Genomic DNA, 20,723 nt, shown 5'->3' with positions numbered 1-20,723 from the left:
GCAAAGGTTCATACCTGTTGTAGGTAGGTGGGTCATAATGTTGATAATCGTGATCTCTCATGATTGGTCTACTTTGGTTTTTATTTTTGCCAGAGATTGGCCAGAGCTGTTGTTTTACAAAAGATATATTGATGATATCTTGCTTCTATGGAATGGGGAGGAGGAGTCTCTCATAAACTTCTTTAACTCATTAAATAACAATACTCTTAACATCAAACTCACATACGTTTACAGCCGTGAAGAGATTAATTTCTTAGATTTAACTCTTGTCAACTACATGATTACAAGATTACCACTAAATCTTTCTTTAAAGCGACAGATCGCAATAGCTTCATTCCTCTTGGGAGTTGTCATCATCCCAAATGGCTGTCCAATATTCCAAAAGGACAGATAATGAGGATTAGGCGCAATTGCTCGGATGATGAGACTTTTCATGTTCAGGCCAATATCTTAAAATATAGGTTTCTAGAGAAGGGATACAGTGAGGCAACCCTTGATCATACTATTCGTTTAGTGGCGCAGATGAATAGAAACACCATGTTGATGGATAAAACAAGGAACAATCAGAAAAAAATCTGCCCCTTCGTTACATCTTTCTCGACCCAATATAAGGCAATCAATAAAATAATGAATGATAATTGGGGTATTTTAAAAATGGACCCAGTTCTTACAGCAATACTACCGGAGAAACCGGAAATTGTATTTCGGAAAGCAACCGCTGTTAGACATATGATTGCACCAAATGTTGTTGATCCCCCTAATAACATTTCTTTGTTTAATGATTTAAAAGGGTTTCACCCCTGTAACAGATGCATCATCTGCAAGTGTGACAATACCAGAAAAAGGAAAGTCAGCACATTCCAATCATCAGTTACTGGCAAAAGTTATAACATCAAACATTTCATCTCTTGTCATAGCAAATTTGTAGTATATTTACTACAGTGTCCCTGTCACAAACAGTATATTGGCAGGACAACAAGACGTCTACGTGACCGGTTACGGGAGCATGTTTCTAATATTAAGAAGGGTTTTAGGGAGCATTCATTATCAAATCATTACCGCCTTCACCATAATAAGGACCCTTCTTCACTCAAATTTACTGGCATTGATGTGATCAGTAACCATTGGAGGGGTATTAATAAAACTAGGGCAGTTTCCCAAGCCGAAACTAGATGGGTGTTTGAGCTCCAATCTTTACATCCTTTAGGCCATAACATTGAGGTAGACGTCAATTGCTTCATTGCTAACAACTGACGGTTTTTATCTTTCATATAATCATATATTGTGATTTGAGCTTATCTTGCATATTATGTTTTAATTGTGTCGGATTCTCATCATGTGTTTATTTCCAGCATGAGAGATATTTTTCCATGTGTATAACATTTTAACATTTGGCAATTTATCACGAGAGACATTTTTCCATGTGTATAACATTTTAGCATCTGGCATTCTATCGTGTATCTACCCTGACTGTTATACCAGTCTTTTTTATTACTAATTGCCTCCTCCCGCCCTGCTTCTTATGTTCATTTGGGAGACGGGCGCAGGAAGGAATATGCGGTTTCTATAAACCTTTTACTGGTTTTAAGCGTTTTAGGTTTTTTACCTCTTTTTACCCTGATTTCCTGCAGTTTCCATATATATCTATTATGGGACATATATTCGATATCCTGACTGGGTCTGGCATTGCGATATCAGATATGCTATTTTGCCAGATCCAACACACGATATATATAACATCTTAGGTTTTATATTATATGTCCTAATTTTATTTCCTTATATCTGAAATTTGTATCATTTATGCTTTTGTACTTTGCATCTTGCCGTGGTCCGTTACATAATCTTATGCCATTCACTGAGGGGATCCCTATACCCCATAGATCATTTTGTGCACTGTTAATGTTATAGCTATTTGCACTTCCACTTTCTATAAGGATATAGTGTTTACAGCAAATTCCCTGGGGTCTGTGACATAGCTAGCAACTGTTTTTGGGTTTTGCACATTGAGACTTCTCTGTCTCCTCCTCACTACATGGTAGATCGCGGATCCACGGCAAAATGGCGCTGCCGTGCTCGCGCATGCGCAGTGCGTGTTCTTCTTCGGGAAAATGGCCGCGGCTCACTGCGCATGTGCCATTTCCCCTATTTCTGACACTGGCGTCTGTCACGCTTCTGTGCAGTCTCCCCTCTGATGATGTGCCTTTAGCACGAAAGGCCTAAGGAGGAACTGTACAGAGCGTGACGTCATTCACCCGCCGGAGCCACGAGGAGGCCCGGCGGTCTATACTATTGGGGTCAGTACTGCATCTTTTACTCTATGCTTTTCACCATATCCATGATGTACTATATGCATACTGCCCTGCTGCTGTTTTTATAAATAAACCAGAGTTTTTGGACATACTACACTATTTTGGGCATTTGTTTTCTGGGGCTCCTGTCTGGAGCTTTCACTCCCATAGAGAAAGCACTTTGCCATCCTGAGAGGAGGTTTCTCCTGAAACACCTGGCTTACCTTAAGGGGATCCCCCGGACCTGTTATAGGAGTCTGTGATGACCCACCGTGAGGGAGACGCCTGGCTGCCTGGATTCTGATGTACCCATTGCCCGTGATGCATAATCACACATGCGCATAACCCATGCGTTTCCGGTGAGTGCGCATTTCTGTTACTCTGACAGAGTGGAGGCCGTGGGAATCCGTATCTCTACAGTTTACCATTGTGATACTAGATTATCACCCTATTGACTTTTCATCCTTCTTAGCGCTGCACTTTATTATTTAAGATTGATTGTTTATGTTTAAGGCATTATGGTTGCCTAATGTGTTCCAGCTGCTGACTTCTATTAGAGCGCTCACTACATATTTCATATATACTTCTATTTTACCATTACCAGTTTGTAGCTGCTCTTTATTTGCTCTTACATATTATCTAACTGTAATATGGGGGATATTTTTGACCTCAGATCCTCAAGGGGCGCCATCCCTGAGGATTTCTATACATTAGACAATGATGACAGTGATGACTTAAAGGGACTCTTTGTACATTTAAAAAATTTAACTACTGCCGAAATTAAAACTTTATGGGATGTATCTTTCCTGGAAAAGTATATTAAAGAACAAATGGTTCCCAGATCACTCCGGTGGGATATACGCCCAGATTCGGAGGATCCAAGTAGCCATTTTGAGTGGTACCAATTTTTTAACAACACTGGTATTGACCTTTTAAAATTTCTCATTATACGCAAAAAGAAAAAGTTAGCATACTTGGATAAAGAAATTAATTTAGTGCGAGAGAAACTAACCCCCTTTAAAGATAATGAGAAATATAAATTTGAATCCGATAAATTAAAGGTTCATATGGAAGGGGTGGAAAAAGAACAGAAAATTAAAAAGAGGAAAAAATACAATAGAGATTACAAGGATTATTCAGACAAAATGGTTTTTGATTGGCAGAAACAATTAGACCTTGTTAACCAACCAGTCCCTAACCACATACCCCCTATGATGGGACCAAATAAAAACCAAAGTAGACCAATCATGAGAGATCACGATTATCAACATTATGGCCCACCTACCTACAACAGGTATGAACCTTTGCAGAACGTTCATGATGACAATATAGGATCACGAGATTTCCGCTGGTATTCAAATACCACTAATACTCCATCTAGAAATCATCATCCTTATCCTCATAATGAATGTGATAGGTCGTATGGGAATTATTACCCCTCTGGTTCGTATAATCATGACCAGTACCAACCTCAACAGTTTAAAGGGCAACAACAGACACACTACTCATCTCCCAGGAATAATAAAGGGGGTAAAAACTACAACAAAGGCACTTACCACAAACCTAAACAGGATAATTCCCGATCAAGACCAACTAATCACAATAATATTAAGAATAATAAACCATATAACAATAACTTTAGACCACCACCTAATTCGGATTATTATTACAACCAGCAACAAAATCCTGATTACTATCAACAAACTACCAATTATCCCCGTCAGCCTTTTTTAGGGGTAAGCAATACACGAAAAAGAAGGGACACGGGAGGGGAAAGAGAGGAGGGAAGAGAACAAATGGACACTCCAAAGAAAAGGAGGGTGTAAAGGCACAAGGTATCTTTAACCTCAGTGGAACTAGCCTTACAGAAAAAGAGCTTCACTTGCTTGATAAAGGATTGAAATACGCCCCATCAAAAAACCTGAACAAGTTTGAAACCTATATGGACATACATAAGTTCGCACGACAATTATCCCTGAAAAGGTATTTTGCGAATAATCCTATCAATAGAGATGTACCGATTGGCAAATACACTCATTCTAATCTACACAATGCATCCACCTATAACCCTCCTCCACAAACTCACTCGTACGTGAATTTATTTAGAGATAAGGTCCTGAAAGAATTGAGAGAAATACCATTTAAAAGACCTTTTGACAGAACAGGCGATACTAAAGCCATTAAATCATTATTAGAAAGGAAGAATTTGGTAATAAGACCAGCGGACAAAGGTGGAGGTGTAGTGGTTCTTAACAAGGAAGACTATATCAATGAGGTCAACAACATTTTGAGTGATAATACCACTTATGTCCGTTTACCTAAGGATCCTAAAATAGAGTACAAACGTTCTCTTAAAAACATCATTAATAAGGGGTATGGAGAAGGTATTCTGAATAAAAAAGAAAAGTCCTACTTATGTCCATCAGCACCTAAGTTACCAGTCTTATATATATTACCGAAGGTTCATAAGGACCCCATAAAACCTCCGGGGAGACCAATAATAAGCGGTATTGGTTCCTTATCCTCTAGGATTGGTGAATATGTGGACTTTTTTCTCCAGCCACTCGTTTTACAAACTGCAGCATACTTAAAGGACACTAAACAGGTTCTAAACGAGGTCAGCTCCTTAGTTACTTCTCCCGACACCTTTTTAGTTACAGCGGATGTCGCTTCTCTGTATTCAAATATTAATCACAATGATGGTATGGAAGCAGCTGATTTCTTTTTAACACATTACAGCTCCTTACCTGTCACCCAGAAGAATTTCATTCTAGAGCTATTAGAATTTGCTATGTTCAGGAACTATTTTTGGTTCAACAAAGACTACTATCTGCAGATAAGAGGCGTGGCAATGGGGGCAAAGTTTGCCCCCTCCCTGGCAAACCTGTTTATGGCCAGGTGGGAGGAAGACCTTATTTTTGCCAGAGATTGGCCAGAGCTGTTGTTTTACAAAAGATATATTGATGATATCTTGCTTCTATGGAATGGGGAGGAGGAGTCTCTCATAAACTTCTTTAACTCATTAAATAACAATACTCTTAACATCAAACTCACATACGTTTACAGCCGTGAAGAGATTAATTTCTTAGATTTAACTCTTGTCAACTACATGGGCAGGATTACCACTAAATCTTTCTTTAAAGCGACAGATCGCAATAGCTTCATTCCTCTTGGGAGTTGTCATCATCCCAAATGGCTGTCCAATATTCCAAAAGGACAGATAATGAGGATTAGGCGCAATTGCTCGGATGATGAGACTTTTCATGTTCAGGCCAATATCTTAAAATATAGGTTTCTAGAGAAGGGATACAGTGAGGCAACCCTTGATCATACTATTCGTTTAGTGGCGCAGATGAATAGAAACACCATGTTGATGGATAAAACAAGGAACAATCAGAAAAAAATCTGCCCCTTCGTTACATCTTTCTCGACCCAATATAAGGCAATCAATAAAATAATGAATGATAATTGGGGTATTTTAAAAATGGACCCAGTTCTTACAGCAATACTACCGGAGAAACCGGAAATTGTATTTCGGAAAGCAACCGCTGTTAGACATATGATTGCACCAAATGTTGTTGATCCCCCTAATAACATTTCTTTGTTTAATGATTTAAATGGGTTTCACCCCTGTAACAGATGCATCATCTGCAAGTGTGACAATACCAGAAAAAGGAAAGTCAGCACATTCCAATCATCAGTTACTGGCAAAAGTTATAACATCAAACATTTCATCTCTTGTCATAGCAAATTTGTAGTATATTTACTACAGTGTCCCTGTCACAAACAGTATATTGGCAGGACAACAAGACGTCTACGTGACCGGTTACGTGAGCATGTTTCTAATATTAAGAAGGGTTTTAGGGAGCATTCATTATCAAATCATTACCGCCTTCACCATAATAAGGACCCTTCTTCACTCAAATTTACTGGCATTGATGTGATCAGTAACCATTGGAGGGGTATTAATAAAACTAGGGCAGTTTCCCAAGCCGAAACTAGATGGGTGTTTGAGCTCCAATCTTTACATCCTTTAGGCCATAACATTGAGGTAGACGTCAATTGCTTCATTGCTAACAACTGACGGTTTTTATCTTTCATATAATCATATATTGTGATTTGAGCTTATCTTGCATATTATGTTTTAATTGTGTCGGATTCTCATCATGTGTTTATTTCCAGCATGAGAGATATTTTTCCATGTGTATAACATTTTAACATTTGGCAATTTATCACGAGAGACATTTTTCCATGTGTATAACATTTTAGCATCTGGCATTCTATCGTGTATCTACCCTGACTGTTATACCAGTCTTTTTTATTACTAATTGCCTCCTCCCGCCCTGCTTCTTATGTTCATTTGGGAGACGGGCGCAGGAAGGAATATGCGGTTTCTATAAACCTTTTACTGGTTTTAAGCGTTTTAGGTTTTTTACCTCTTTTTACCCTGATTTCCTGCAGTTTCCATATATATCTATTATGGGACATATATTCGATATCCTGACTGGGTCTGGCATTGCGATATCAGATATGCTATTTTGCCAGATCCAACACACGATATATATAACATCTGAGGTTTTATATTATATGTCCTCATTTTATTTCCTTATATCTGAAATTTGTATCATTTATGCGTTTGTACTTTGCATCTTGCCGTGGTCCGTTACATAATCTTATGCCATTCACTGAGGGGATCCCTATACCCCATAGATCATTTTGTGCACTGTTAATGTTATAGCTATTTGCACTTCCACTTTCTATAAGGATATAGTGTTTACAGCAAATTCCCTGGGGTCTGTGACATAGCTAGCAACTGTTTTTGGGTTTTGCACATTGAGACTTCTCTGTCTCCTCCTCACTACATGGTAGATCGCGGATCCACGGCAAAATGGCGCTGCCGTGCTCGCGCATGCGCAGTGCGTGTTCTTCTTCGGGAAAATGGCCGCGGCTCACTGCGCATGTGCCATTTCCCCTATTTCTGACACTGGCGTCTGTCATGCTTCTGTGCAGTCTCCCCTCTGATGATGTGCCTTTAGCACGAAAGGCCTAAGGAGGAACTGTACAGAGCGTGACGTCATTCACCCGCCGGAGCCACGAGGAGGCCCGGCGGTCTATACTATTGGGGTCAGTACTGCATCTTTTACTCTATGCTTTTCACCATATCCATGATGTACTATATGCATACTGCCCTGCTGCTGTTTTTATAAATAAACCAGAGTTTTTGGACATACTACACTATTTTGGGCATTTGTTTTCTGGGGCTCCTGTCTGGAGCTTTCACTCCCATAGAGAAAGCACTTTGCCATCCTGAGAGGAGGTTTCTCCTGAAACACCTGGCTTACCTTAAGGGGATCCCCCGGACCTGTTATAGGAGTCTGTGATGACCCACCGTGAGGGAGACGCCTGGCTGCCTGGATTCTGATGTACCCATTGCCCGTGATGCATAATCACACATGCGCATAACCCATGCGTTTCCGGTGAGTGCGCATTTCTGTTACTCTGACAGAGTGGAGGCCGTGGGAATCCGTATCTCTACAGTTTACCATTGTGATACTAGATTATCACCCTATTGACTTTTCATCCTTCTTAGCGCTGCACTTTATTATTTAAGTATAATTCCTCCTTTGCTCCAATAATCTCTCCAGATTGGACACCAGCCTTTCCCCAAGCACAAGAAGGGGGCTGTGTTCAGGTGGATGAGGTGCCAATCCAGCTGAATCCAATGTTGGCTGCAAGGAGAAACAAACAAAAAAATGTATTCAAAGAGTGTTTAACACACAGCACAAGCATACAGTAGGACAGGGGGCTCATCCGACAACAAACACTAGCTCATGTTCTTGTCCCACCCCTAGGACCAGGTATTAGCAAATGCCTTTCCCTGACATATTACACTGGATGAACATCTGGCCAAAATAAATGATTTGGCTGCTTTACCCAGACTGATACCTTCTGGGTCTGTAATGTGATTGGATTGGGATTTAGACAAAGTGAACAGCTAAAATTCCAAATTGTCACATGCATATCACTCTCTCCAGCTCATGACTAAGCAATGATCCCAAAAAAGTAAGTTACACATCACGTTGCCAAATCCTGCCCAGCCAGGAACAGTTATGCTCTAAATGGGTAACTCATTATGGATAACATCTTTAGCATCTCTCACCTGACGTTGAGGCAGCTCAGATGTCGGTGACGGACTTTGCTGAACTATTGGAGTGCCTGAACGTCCCTGCACCACAAAAACAAAAAAAGGGCATGAGATTCCACAAATACACATGCAACATGCATTTGAATATCCCCACCCAATTACAGCAGTTCCCATACCCCAACATCGGATGCAGATTGTTCACCCACTCTGTCAGCTGGGGCATGAAGAGCTGAAAATAGATTTCAAGATGATTAGCAACAGACAGAAGTTCGGCTGTATGTATGATCTGACATTTTTGTTCAAGGTTTGAGGGTTTGCTCATTATGTTTTTCACAACAATTTATCCAGAGAAATAAGACACTGGCAGCTACAAGCCACAAGACTGTTTGGGAGTAGAAAGAGGCATGGTAAGGCTCAGGAGCAGGGGCCACGAGAATTAGTGGGCACCTTTCCTGCCAAACAAGGAGGCAGATGTGTTAGGATGGCTACAATATGCCGATAAGCTACTGCAGGCTTTTAGACCTTGGCCTTCAAACATTTAATCCAAAGATATAACATTTCTTAAGGCAACATTCCAAAAAGGCTTAAATACCAACCCAAAATGCTCTAATCAAATATAAAGGTGCCACAAAATATTTACAAAGCACAAACGCATGTAAATGCATCCCAAAGAATTGTTGATATAACCGTGGATCTGAAGAGATCAAGACCAATGCATACAAAAATCCTTGAATCACTTTTAAAACATAGGTCTCATGACAACTCCATGTGAAAAAGAAAATTATTATCTCATGTGCCAGTCTAAAAATATCCAATAAGATTAAACAGCCTTTCCAGACAATTTGAAGCTCTTTGAGCTACAAATGGCGGGACTACTCAATATTGAACCATACGGACTAAGATTGAAATGCCATTCAAGTTCATGTATGCAGAAAGGAAGGCATCCCAGCGGTGTTGCCAATATAGTGTATTTGTCAATGAACAATAGATTAGTCTTTATGATGCCTTTTGGGTTTAAGGCGACTTCAAAGCAAAGGATCTGGGTGGATAGGTCTGGCAAAGGAATAGATCTTCCTGCTAGTAATGTGATGTGCCAAGCTCAAGCAGTCTAATTGGCCTCATGTTTACATGAGAGGCCAAAAACATTATTTCATTTACTTTGTTTTGGGGGGGGAGGAGGGAAGACACAGTACAAATATTTGCCCCTGGATATTCCTTATTCGTGACTTGGAAAATTAGCAATTGTGTGTGCTTTAATTGTGATCTGGCTGTGTTTTTTGGCTTGGGGAAAATGGCTCCAAAAATACTCAGTGTTGGTATGTCTTTGATTTTGCCTCTGCATTTTGAGCTATGGTAAAATGGACGCCATCACTTTAAGCTTTACAATTGGGTGAGTAGCTACATTTCTAGATGTTGACCTCTAAAGTTTTACTGGGCTTATGTCCCAGATGACATGATGAAACAAGTCAGGAGAGGGGCCCACTAGATATTACTGGCAGACGTGTCAGCACAGATATTTTTAAACCACTTGCCTACTGGCCAGTTAAAATTCCTTCCTGGGCTGGACAACTTTCACCTTTCAATGCTGTTACACTTTGAATGACAATTGTGGTCAGGCAACACTGTACTCATCTGACATTGTTTTCAGACAAATAGTGGTTGTTTTGGGGGATATTTAATGGCTACTGTGTGTTTTTTTGGTGTTCGTAAAAATACATAACCACCTAAGAATGTGGAAAACTATGTTTCTCTTGTTTTCTCTTAGCAAATTCTTCAAACAGGTAAGTTTTCACCTTCACTGAGCTGTTGATGAGACTGCAATGATGAGGTGGCACTGATCTGCACCAATGATGGCCACTGATACGCGGCACTGACTGGTGGCAAGGCTGGGCATTGATCATCATGGCAATGATCATCAGTGCCCTGATGATCATTGGCGAGAAATCCTCTACAAATTGTCAGTTGTTTGCAGTACATTCTTCACATTGACAGCGTGAGGAAGGTGCAGGCAATAACTGGCAATTGCATTGAGCATTGATCTGCCATGATCAAATGGTAAAGGCCACAGAAGTTGGCAGGTGTGAGCCCCCAGGGGCATGCAGGTGGGCGTCATTTGATTACCTCCCTGGACTGTAGGCCAATGACAACTACAGTGCAGGTGACAGGTGTTTAAACACTACTCTGGAAATCAGCATCCTTAAGGTGCCCAATAAACTCATTGAATGGAAATGTATACAAGCATGAGCTCTTTTGGTCTTTACTTTGTCCATGTATTTGCCTGGAGACCTGCAGCTTTAAAATGCTACTTACTGATTACAATAGAATTTGAGAGATGTTGCCAATTCTGCCAACCATAGTGTTGGCCAAAGTGTGTTTGACCTTCCCTTTGTGTGGGCAAAAACCTGAAGTTGAGTGGCACAATTGGGAGTGATGGGTCCCTGTAGTGGAGCACATCATTTCCTGTATATTGAGCAGGCATGATATATGCACACCAAACACATTGGATATTCTGGGACTGTCAGAGTTGTGCATTTTGACATTGGTCAGATTACGTGTATGTGTTTACATGTGTGGAATGTGTTTGTGCCTGGGCGAATTTCTGAAGTTACGAGGGAGTCTGATTTGGAACGCTCAGGAGATGTCCGCTAATTAGTGATGTTTGGAACGTTATTACTCTGTTTGTTCCCACATTTGGTTTTGTGGTGTTACCTGCTTGTATTGGTCTGGGGAAACTGGGCCCACAACATGTGGCAGGGATAAGACACATTTCTGTGTGGTAACATTTTTTCACATTGATTTCTCTACGGTTTCGAGTGCAGTACAGTGAGGAGGCCCAAAGAAATACAGCGTGTTGTGGAGATATATTTGTGTTCACACAGAGTTTAGCATTTGGTTTGTTCTGCATTCCTCAGAGGATGCTCATTGGCTCATCCAGAGTGATTATGATTGTTCTAGGCAAGCACATTAATACATACCCAGACCTTCCTCCTGGTCTGACTGCAGTGGGTGGAGCCTCTCCTCCTCCTCCTGCTGATGTTGTGCTGTGAATAGGACATTGACATGTAAGATGTTTGATGTTTTAGCAGCTTGTTCAACATTACGGGGTGCATTCCCAATGAGTACTTACCAGGAGTGAACACCTCTGGATCAGCGTATGCGTGATCCGAGTCGTCTGAGGGGCTAGCAGGGGCAGCACCTAACTCGGGACGGGCTACAACACAAGACAAAATGAACAACAAATGTAAAGCTACACTATTTCACACACTTTGCTTTTCAATAAGATAACACAACTTTATAGACAAAATGCGTAGTGTACTTACCACTCTGCAAGTCATCAGTGTCTACACGAGCCGTCACCCCAAAAATTGTGGACATGCTGATGACTGGGAGAAGTCCTCGTTCGTCCCGAGACAGGCGCTCATAATAGGCGGGATCCACACCTTCGTGGGTAACATGCCCCTGCTTAGCCCACTCAGCCAACTTTGACTTCAAACGACATCTCAGATCACGCATACGCTTCTTGATGTTCGGGAGGGTCCGGCGTACCGTCCCCACTGCATTCACAACCACCGCAATCTCCTCCCACAGATGGTCCTTGGCCGCCTGACCACTGCGGGAGGAGCTGGACCCCAGAATGCCTTCTCGCCTTTCCATGAAGGCATTTATCAGGGCCCAGTTCTCTCTGCAGGAGAAGGGTGGAAACCTGGCATCAGTAGGGGCCTGAGGCCAGGCCTGGCCCCGGCCCCAGCCCCAGCCCCGTCTGCCTCCCCTTGATGTGCCTTCACCAGGACTAGAAGGGGAGGCAGCAGCCGCAGCTTCCACCTCTTCTCGGAGGGAAGCCTGGCTCCTTCTGCCACCAACTTGGCGCCCCCTCACACCAGAGCCAGACCCCCGGCCCTCCATGCCCCCCCTGCCAAATGGCCCAGGGAAAGGCTCAGTGCCCTGACTGACACCACGGCCCCCCCTGGGTCCATGGCCTCTTCCTCCCACCATGGGAGGACAGGTGAGCAGGGGGTCTGGCTGGGTGCTGTTTGCAGCAGCAGCAGCAGGAATCTATCCAACCAGAAGATATCTGAAACACAAAAAGTGACATAAGGGCAAGGGTTAGGTGTCTGGCCTCCAAAGACAGCACATGCCCTGGAGGAAGGACCACACTTACCAATATGAATAGCCCCTGCCTGGGGGTGGGGTAGGGGGTGATGCGTCAGAAAACTGCAAAGGGAGACAAAAGACAGGAGGGCCAAAGTCACGCTTCCGCTCTCCATACACAGCACATGCCCTAGTGGGGATGACACTTACCAATATGAATAGCCCCTGCCTGGGGGTGGGGTAGGGGGTGATGCATCAGAAAACTGCAAAGGGAGACAAAAGACAGGAGGACCAAAGTCACGCTTCCGCTCTCCATACACAGCACACGCCCTAGTGGGGACCACACTTACCAATATGAATAGCCCCTGCCTGGGGGTGGGGTAGGGGGTGATGCGTCAGAAAACTGCAAAGGGAGACAAAAGACAGGAGGGCCAAGGTCACGCTTCCGCTCTCCATACACAGCACATGCTCTAGTGGGGACCACACTTACCAATAAGAATAGCCCCTGCCTGGGGGTGGGGTAGGGGGTGATGCGTCATAAAACTGCAAAGGGAGACAAAAGACAGGAGGGCCAAAGTCACGCTTCCGCTCTCCATACACAGCACATGCCCTAGTGGGGACCACACTTACCAACTCGCACTGGTGTGATGTTGAAAATTGTGGGGAGAATAAGGTCAGACATTAAGAGCAAAAGTCTTGCCAAAAATGCAATTTTTGGCCAGGCAAACAACACATTATAAGATAAGTGAATGCTTTGGGCACTGGCACATTACAGGTGCTATAACCAGCTGAAAATGAGCTAAATGAAAAGCTCATATACAATCCCAAAAATGTGTAAATTAAGTAGAGAAGGATACATTTGTTTTCACATAATAATTGTCTAGCATATTTTAAGCTGTTTCTAGTAACAAATATCAGTGAAATCATACTTTTAAACAACTTTGTAAGCTTACTTTCTGATAGCTTCCTCCACACATCTGAGAAGACCGACTTTCCACATGCTCTCATTTATAGTCGTGCGCCAGTGACGCATAATCGTGCGCCAGTGACGCATAATCGTGCGCCTGTGTCGCATATTCATGCGCGTCATCTCCATGTGCATATAAATAGGCGCGAAATCTGCCTAGTCTGTGGGTTAGAGATGGTGGGTATGAGTTGGCAGGAGAGGCTTGCTGAGTTGGATGAGGCGTGCGATGAGTGTATCAATGTGGCAGTAAAGGTTTTCAACCAACTTTGCTGCTGCACAGCAGGAAACTGTGCCACAGGCTTTGGTGCCCTTGCACCAACCAAGACTTTTTTTTTCAAAGAGCAAATTTGGAGAATATGCGGGACTCTGATATCTGGTGTTGGTTCCGTTTAGGACGAGAATCAATTCTGCACCTCTATGACCTCATAGAGGAAAAGATTGTGCCGACCACAAGGCGCAGTCATGCTGTACCCGGGATGGTCAAATTGCTGGCGACCCTCTACATTTTGGGTCGGGGCCGCTTCCAAACCACCTCTGGACTTGTGGTTGGATTGAGTCAGCCAACCATGTCCAGGGTTTTTATGCAGGTCATATATGCCATTCTTGACCTGGCGCCGCAATTTATTCACTGGCCACGAAATGAAGAGGAGCGGAATGGTGTGAAGGTGGATTTCTACTGTCGGGCACAAATGCCACGAGTCCTGGGTGTGATAGATTGTACCCATGTTGCAATACGAGCACCCAAGACAGAAGAAAGAGATTATCGCAACCGCAAGCAGTACCATTCCCTCAACGTACAACTGGTTTGTGACACCAGACAGCGGATTATGAGTGTGAACTCGGGTTTTCCAGGGTCGTGCCATGATGCTTTCATCCTCCAGCAGTCGGGTGTATTCCGAAAATTCGAAAGCGGCCAAATGCCAGATGGCTGGCTTCTTGGCAAGTTATTGTGTGTGTTTGTGGCTACACGTGAACTATAATATTGCATGCATGTTACCATAGCTGATATAGGCCCAGACCCTGCAGTTAGGAGGCCACTATGCTTGCCAATCATAGCAATAACATGATCGTAAAGCTAACCTTTGCACACATACATATAGCTCTTTCTTTAGCCCCACTGAGAACTGTGCTGGGAACACCCTCTCAGCCCATCCAAAGATTCAACTTGCGCCATATAGATGTGGACTCTAGGCCCTAAACCAAAAACAAGGGGATACATATATGCACCAATCAGCAGATAATGTGAGAAAGACATAAGTAAGGTCCATGTATTCCAACACTGACTTCATGCTCTAAAGTACTTTGATATTCACATTGTACAAAATGTGGTCACTGTACAATGGAGACAGGCTATCAATTGTGTCTAGGTAGGAACCAACCTTAGAAATGATGTACGGTTTGAACATCTATATAATGTAATACCATACTAATGCAATGACTTGACCACATTTGTTCTTTTTTTTGTAGGGGATGCCGGCTATCCGCAGCTGACGTGGCTGATGGCTCCAGTCAGGTACCCCCAGAGCCTGGCCCAGAAACACTACAACAAGGCTCAGGCCAAAACCAGAGCCATCATCGAGCAGACCATAGGTCTGCTCAAATCCCGTTTCTTGTGTTTGGCCAGGCCTGGGGGGGAGTTATTATACTCTCCTCAGAAGTCTTCCAGGATCATCCTTGCCTGTTGCCTCCTACACAACATCTGCCAGGTGAGGAATGATTCCTGGGAGACTTCTGAGGAGAGGGAGCCGGAAGTCCATCAGCTGCGCGTGTCCCGAAGCTCCAATACAGATGATGGGATGGCCACGCGAGCTGACCTGATCACTCGCTACTTCACATGTACGTATTCTACCATAGGTAGATTAAATTTGTTGCAGTTGCAGTCAATTAGGTCCTTGTTTTGGTCTTGTATAATCGTTATCTTAAATTAAGTTATATACATTGAATTGGCTAGTATATCTGAGGTGAGAAAATATTAGTCTTAGTAACAGACTACAATATTACCAAGAATGATCCACACAAGAATGGCCAAGTACAGGTCTTATTTATTGAACAAGAAAGTAAAAGTTTGACAGAGCATATGGAAATTGGAGAGCAAAGATTAGACCTAATGTAAGTTCGTCCTCCAAGTTAAAGGTTTTCCATTTGATTTGTTCAACAATCAAACTCAGCAGATATCAAAAAGGTAGCTGCTGACTTGTCAAATACAGACACTCAACGCTCCCTCCATCCAGCAGGGTACTCACCATGACTGGTTTTATCAGCCATCTTCTCGCCCTGGCACCACCATCTTCAATGTGTGCCCCTGTCTGTGACAGCTTTTGGCTTCCTAAGCAGGTGCCCACTACACATGCTTGAGTAGCGCTGCACTTTGGGAATGGTCCCGTAGTCTTCAGGGACCAGACACCTCCAATTAAACAACAGAGGGGGTAGTAGGGCAATTTACAATTGCAGCGCAAGCGGGATCAGGTACCTGTCCCATTCAAAGACTCTATACACAAACGTGACAATCCTTAACCAGGAGCGGGAGACATGCATTAAAGTTGAAATTCCCCTTTTGGGTGGAGCTCAGCTTGAAGTGTCTTTTCTATCACTGGCTCAAAAATGGTATGAGGGGCCAAATCTGCCAATGAGATTTATACTACTCGAAAGCCAACACCCATTCAATGCTCGTGAACCAGCCCATATTGTTCTCTGGCCATGAATTTTAAATTTGTAAATTAGAAGGGGGCATCACTTTCAAACCCAAGGACGTCCTTTGCTACCCTGAACCCTATAAGAAGTAAGTGATTTGCTCCACCAGGGGGGCCCACTCTATTGGCAGGAATATTCATGTCCCAGGGCAGCATCACAGGCCACATGGGTCACACTTTTGGGTGCAGCAAATCAGCCATTTTGTGTCTGTGCTCCGGCTTTATGCCCTCCCTAAATCACAGGGGTGACCTATGCAAGAACATCCTTTGCTACAAGAGGTCACTAATGGTAAGTCATCTCACAAACACCCTGCTGTATCAACTGATTTGCTTGTTGCCTTGCAACAGCCGTAAATGGCATGTTTGCAGACTCTCCCTCCCACGGACACAGATGTTAACCACATGCCCTCCTGAGGATTTCACCCCTTCCTGACCAGGCCATTTATAGCATTACAGCAATGCGTTACTTGAACTGACAATTGTGTGGTCATGCAACGCTGGCCCCAAATGAAATGTAAATCCTTTGTATCCCAGAATTTTAGCTTTCATTTGGAGTAATTTTGTGACCTGTGTGTTTTGTAATTACTTGCGCTAGATCACCCAAGCCATTCACTTTTGTGACTCAAGCAATCTTTCTCCCTTTTTGAGATTAAACATGTCCATTTCTGTAGTGCAAAATGTATTCTGCTCCATGTCTTTGCTGGCTAAAATCACAATACATGTAAATTTTGTTGCTGCTGTGAATGTTCGAGTGTCTACAAATGGCAGAATAGATCCTGTTTTAATGGGGTTATTTGTATTGGTAATGGTGGGGAGCAGTAATTTATAGCGGGACTGCGGCAGACATTCTTGCCACTGGGGGGAATTAACTTGCTGTCCCTGACATCCCCAAAACAGTGATCACTGCTGACCAAAAAGCACTGGCACTGTACTAATGGCCCTGGGCAGGAAGGGGTTAACATGTGGGGCGAGGCAAGGGTTACCTGTGTGCTGTTTTACTCTGTGCTGTCTGTGTGCTTCACTGTAAGGACACTGCTTAGGATGGCTGTGCTATGCACATCCATCCAAAGCAGTGTGCACAAGCTGACAGGGAGGAGAACTGTCTTGTTTACATGCAGTTATCCTCCCCATCAGAGATGCTCGGGAATCATCGGGCACAGCCGAGTCATCAGTAGCAAGGACCCAGGGATTGACAGCCGAGGAAAAATGGCAACACGGCCAAGGTACGAGCACCCATGATGCCCTGTAGCAGGATACTGTGTAGAGGGTGGGTGCCAAGCATTGGTTGCCATTTTAGCCAGTGTGTAGTCAACATGACAAGTTGTCCTGGCCAATCAAACATTACATGAAGAAATGCTGTGGCTTTGGGCAAGAGAGTGAAGTGGAAGTAGAACAGCTGGCCAGTTGGGCCTATTGTCTGTGCCACCTGTAGATTTCTGAAGGAATAAATCTCTGCTATGGATCTAAATGTGTTTATTTTTCTTTCAGCTGATTAACTGCTGGAGGGGAAGGCAGATGGCGACCCTGGGAAGCCTGTTGCAATTCGCTGTCTGACGTCACAGGTGGGTTTGGAAAAGTGATCTTAACAATTGTTCCAAACTACAATAATTCACATGTAAGACTAATGCCAGCCATAGACGGGTTGACAATCGGATAATTTTTAGAACGTTGGTAACGTCGGCCCATCAAACAATCGATTTTTCTTTTTGTGTTTTTTTATTTTGAAGATCAGCCAATTTTCAACCCGTCTAAGGACTGCTTTACCTGCTCTGAACAGCCGCTTGCCACAGAGCAGCCAAGATCATTCATTTAGCTGCTCCCATGCCAGCATTCCTTGGCCCCTCTCTCCTGTCCATTGCTCCCCGAACAAGCACCTTGTTTTGGTGTGATCCCAAGAACACTCCTTCATGAGCCACGTATACCAGAGAGGCAAGCTTTTCAAGCACATCATGAAATCAGGATGGATTCCACTTCAAGTAAGCATTAGTGTGCCTGGGGGAGGGGGGGACCTTGGGCCTTTCCAAACACAGTAGGTGCTCCAAGAATGTTTCCTTGAACTCTTGAAATGGTTAAAAAGGAAAGACACTCTAGATAGCCTGCACTGAGAATTGACTGTCATGATGACGTGTCAATGATTATTTGCTCTCATTTTTCAGGAATGGTACTGCTTGCGGTTGAAGCTGGTAGAAATCCACCATCACGTCCTCCACTCACCTTCACTTGTGGCCAGTGGATATTTTGTGGCCGCGGGCAAGAATTGGCATCGAGGACCTGCATAAAGACCCTGGCATGCCTGAGGTGGTTTGGAAGCAGCACAGCAATTTGACCATCCCTTTCCTCTGTGTTGGTTTTAGGGGTGCAGAATTGCTTCTCGTTCGTGAACGGACTGTCGCCGGATATCAGAGTCCCCATATTTTCAAGATATGTTTTAGCCATGTTGGCTTATTTTTATCTTGAGTCAATTAAAGACTATTTTTTGTTACTTTAAAAAAGTGTCAGATCCTCTTGATTGTATTCCCGAGACTTAAGATGGCCAGATAATATGCAATCTGAGGAAAAGTCAGTGCAATATCCTCCACAAGTAGCTAAAGTCTGTAATAGGAGGACCTACCAGAACAATGCATTCATTTGGAGTGGGCCAGGCCCATACAGTACATCATGGAGGCTTGCTATGAAGGAACATTCATGTTTGGATACTTGAGCTCATGTGGTTTGTTTCCAAATATTTCTGCCCATTGCAGCGTATTGACTATTGCAGCTCAATAAAGATCAGGCATACAGAAAAGTGTACCTTGTCCATAGAATAGCCACTGGGAGGTCCTATCTGGGCACACAGATCTGGCCTATGCATAATTGTGGAAAATGCCAATTCGGTCTGCTTTATAATATGAAGGGGTTAGTTCATGCTTGCTTCAGGGGAAACATTACAACGAATTTTGTTATTTTTCATAGGAAGACGTGGCCGATCCCTAGATGCATTGAGGTACATAGCAGAGGTTCAAGATACTCCATAGAAGAACTTATTGTTCTTCCTAACTATACAGGTGGCACAGACACAAGCATACACCCAGGGCCACTGTTAGATATCACGGGGCCCCATACAGCATACCTGACAGGCCCCCACCACCAGAGAAAATATCCAAATTATATATATGGTAAAAATACACAACATTTTCTTCATGGACACAATCACAAACAAATTCCTGTTCAATCCAAATGATAAACCTGTACTGAGTTAATAAATCAAACGTTGTGTAATTGAGGGCTCATTCACATGGGTGCTGTGGCCTGTAGAGTGTGAATCAGTGTTTGGTTTTTGTGGCTGTCGCCATTAGCATGCAACCTATGTTACACTATGTGAATACTGCAGATCCTAATTTGACAAGCATATGGTTGCAGGTGTACAGCCCTGAACACACAGTGAGCATTCAGGGCTACTTCCCCACGCCTTCACACTTGTCAGATTAAAACCTGTGTTCATACAGCTGCTGTGTCCCCATAGTGTAACAGGTGGCTCTAGCCACATAAACAACCCACTCATTCATGCTGTACAGGCCAGAGGACCTGTGTGAATGTGGCATTTTGTGTCTGTTATATTTATTTTTTCCCAAAGCCCATTGAATTCAATGGGCTGCTTAACATGTGGAAACATGCCAAAATACTGCAGGCATGTTATTTTCCAAGTGTGACGCACCTAACCGCACAGTAGTGTGGTGCCATGCGTTTTTGTGGCTGTGAATGGGGCTGTTTTTAATAGACGTGTGTAGGTGCAATAACGTTTTCATCATGGTACCTGCGCACATCTACAGAGGGCATTGCATTTCTTTGCTGTGCTGGAAAATGTGTGTTCTTGCATGCGTTTCTGCACCACCAATGGTGTGAACAAGTCCTAAGGGCCGGTTCACACTATAGAAACAGTCTAGATGTGTTCTTGATGGGTTTTTTCATGCCCTTTTGGCATGCATGTTTAGTGTGTTCCAGCACATTTTGGATGCGTTTTGGACATGTTTACATTGCATTTTTGTATCCCTTCCACTTATTTTTTTATATTTTCTTTGTATTCAATGTAGTTAGGGACATGTGCGTTTTAGTACATTCAAGGACGTTTCAATGTGTTCCAGTACAGTTCTGTGCAGAAACAATGCAGCGTGGTCAACTTTGTTTACAGCACCTGCAATGCACTGAAAATGCAAGCGCTGATGTGAACTATGACATTGACAACCACATAACCTTCTTTCTGTGCGTTTGTGATGCCGAAAAAGCAACTGAAACACATGTAGTGTGAACTGGCCCTAAAGGTTATTAGAGGTCAGGGAACGGGACTGACCAGGAATTGTGAATTCAATCAGACTAGTGGTGAAATACAATCAGCAATTGTATAATAATGTGAGATCTGAGCTGTAGCTGATAGAAAATGAGACACATTCACTTGATCAGTAAATAGATAGTTAAAGAGTGGGGCGGTGATCCATAGATTTGCATATGGGACAGGTGATTATGGGGTGGGGGAGGGGGTCAAGTTGTATAAGGAGACAGATTTAAAA

General features: G+C 43.2%; 1 protein-coding gene and 1 long non-coding RNA gene across 2 annotated transcripts in view; one reads left to right on the top strand and one right to left on the bottom strand.

Moving 5' to 3' along the window:
• Positions 1 to 18,671, top strand: part of LOC149432896 (uncharacterized) — a 93,347-nt gene extending 74,676 nt beyond the window's left edge. Inside the window, exons 13-15 of the mRNA XM_089664827.1 lie at positions 14,957 to 15,325; positions 17,668 to 17,741; positions 18,336 to 18,671. Coding sequence (XP_089520953.1) covers positions 14,957 to 15,325; positions 17,668 to 17,675 — 377 coding nt within the window. The 3' untranslated portion in view covers positions 17,676 to 17,741; positions 18,336 to 18,671. The remainder of the gene's footprint in view (positions 1 to 14,956; positions 15,326 to 17,667; positions 17,742 to 18,335) is intronic.
• On the bottom strand, positions 7,919 to 11,629 carry LOC149432897 (uncharacterized). The gene is made up of 5 exons (XR_016308957.1): positions 11,561 to 11,629; positions 11,409 to 11,474; positions 8,610 to 8,662; positions 8,449 to 8,514; positions 7,919 to 8,017 (listed from the first exon to the last, which is right to left on the bottom strand). It is a non-coding gene; the product is annotated as an uncharacterized LOC149432897 (long non-coding RNA).
• Positions 18,672 to 20,723: the final 2,052 nt, after the last annotated feature.

The sequence above is a fragment of the Staurois parvus genome, unplaced genomic scaffold (assembly GCF_062004578.1).
Source record: "Staurois parvus isolate SC_StPar_1 unplaced genomic scaffold, SC_StPar_1.0 ptg002060l, whole genome shotgun sequence".
Lineage (NCBI taxonomy): Eukaryota > Metazoa > Chordata > Amphibia > Anura > Ranidae > Staurois > Staurois parvus.
Note: the sequence above shows the minus strand (reverse complement) of the source record. Positions and strands in the feature narration are given on the sequence as shown.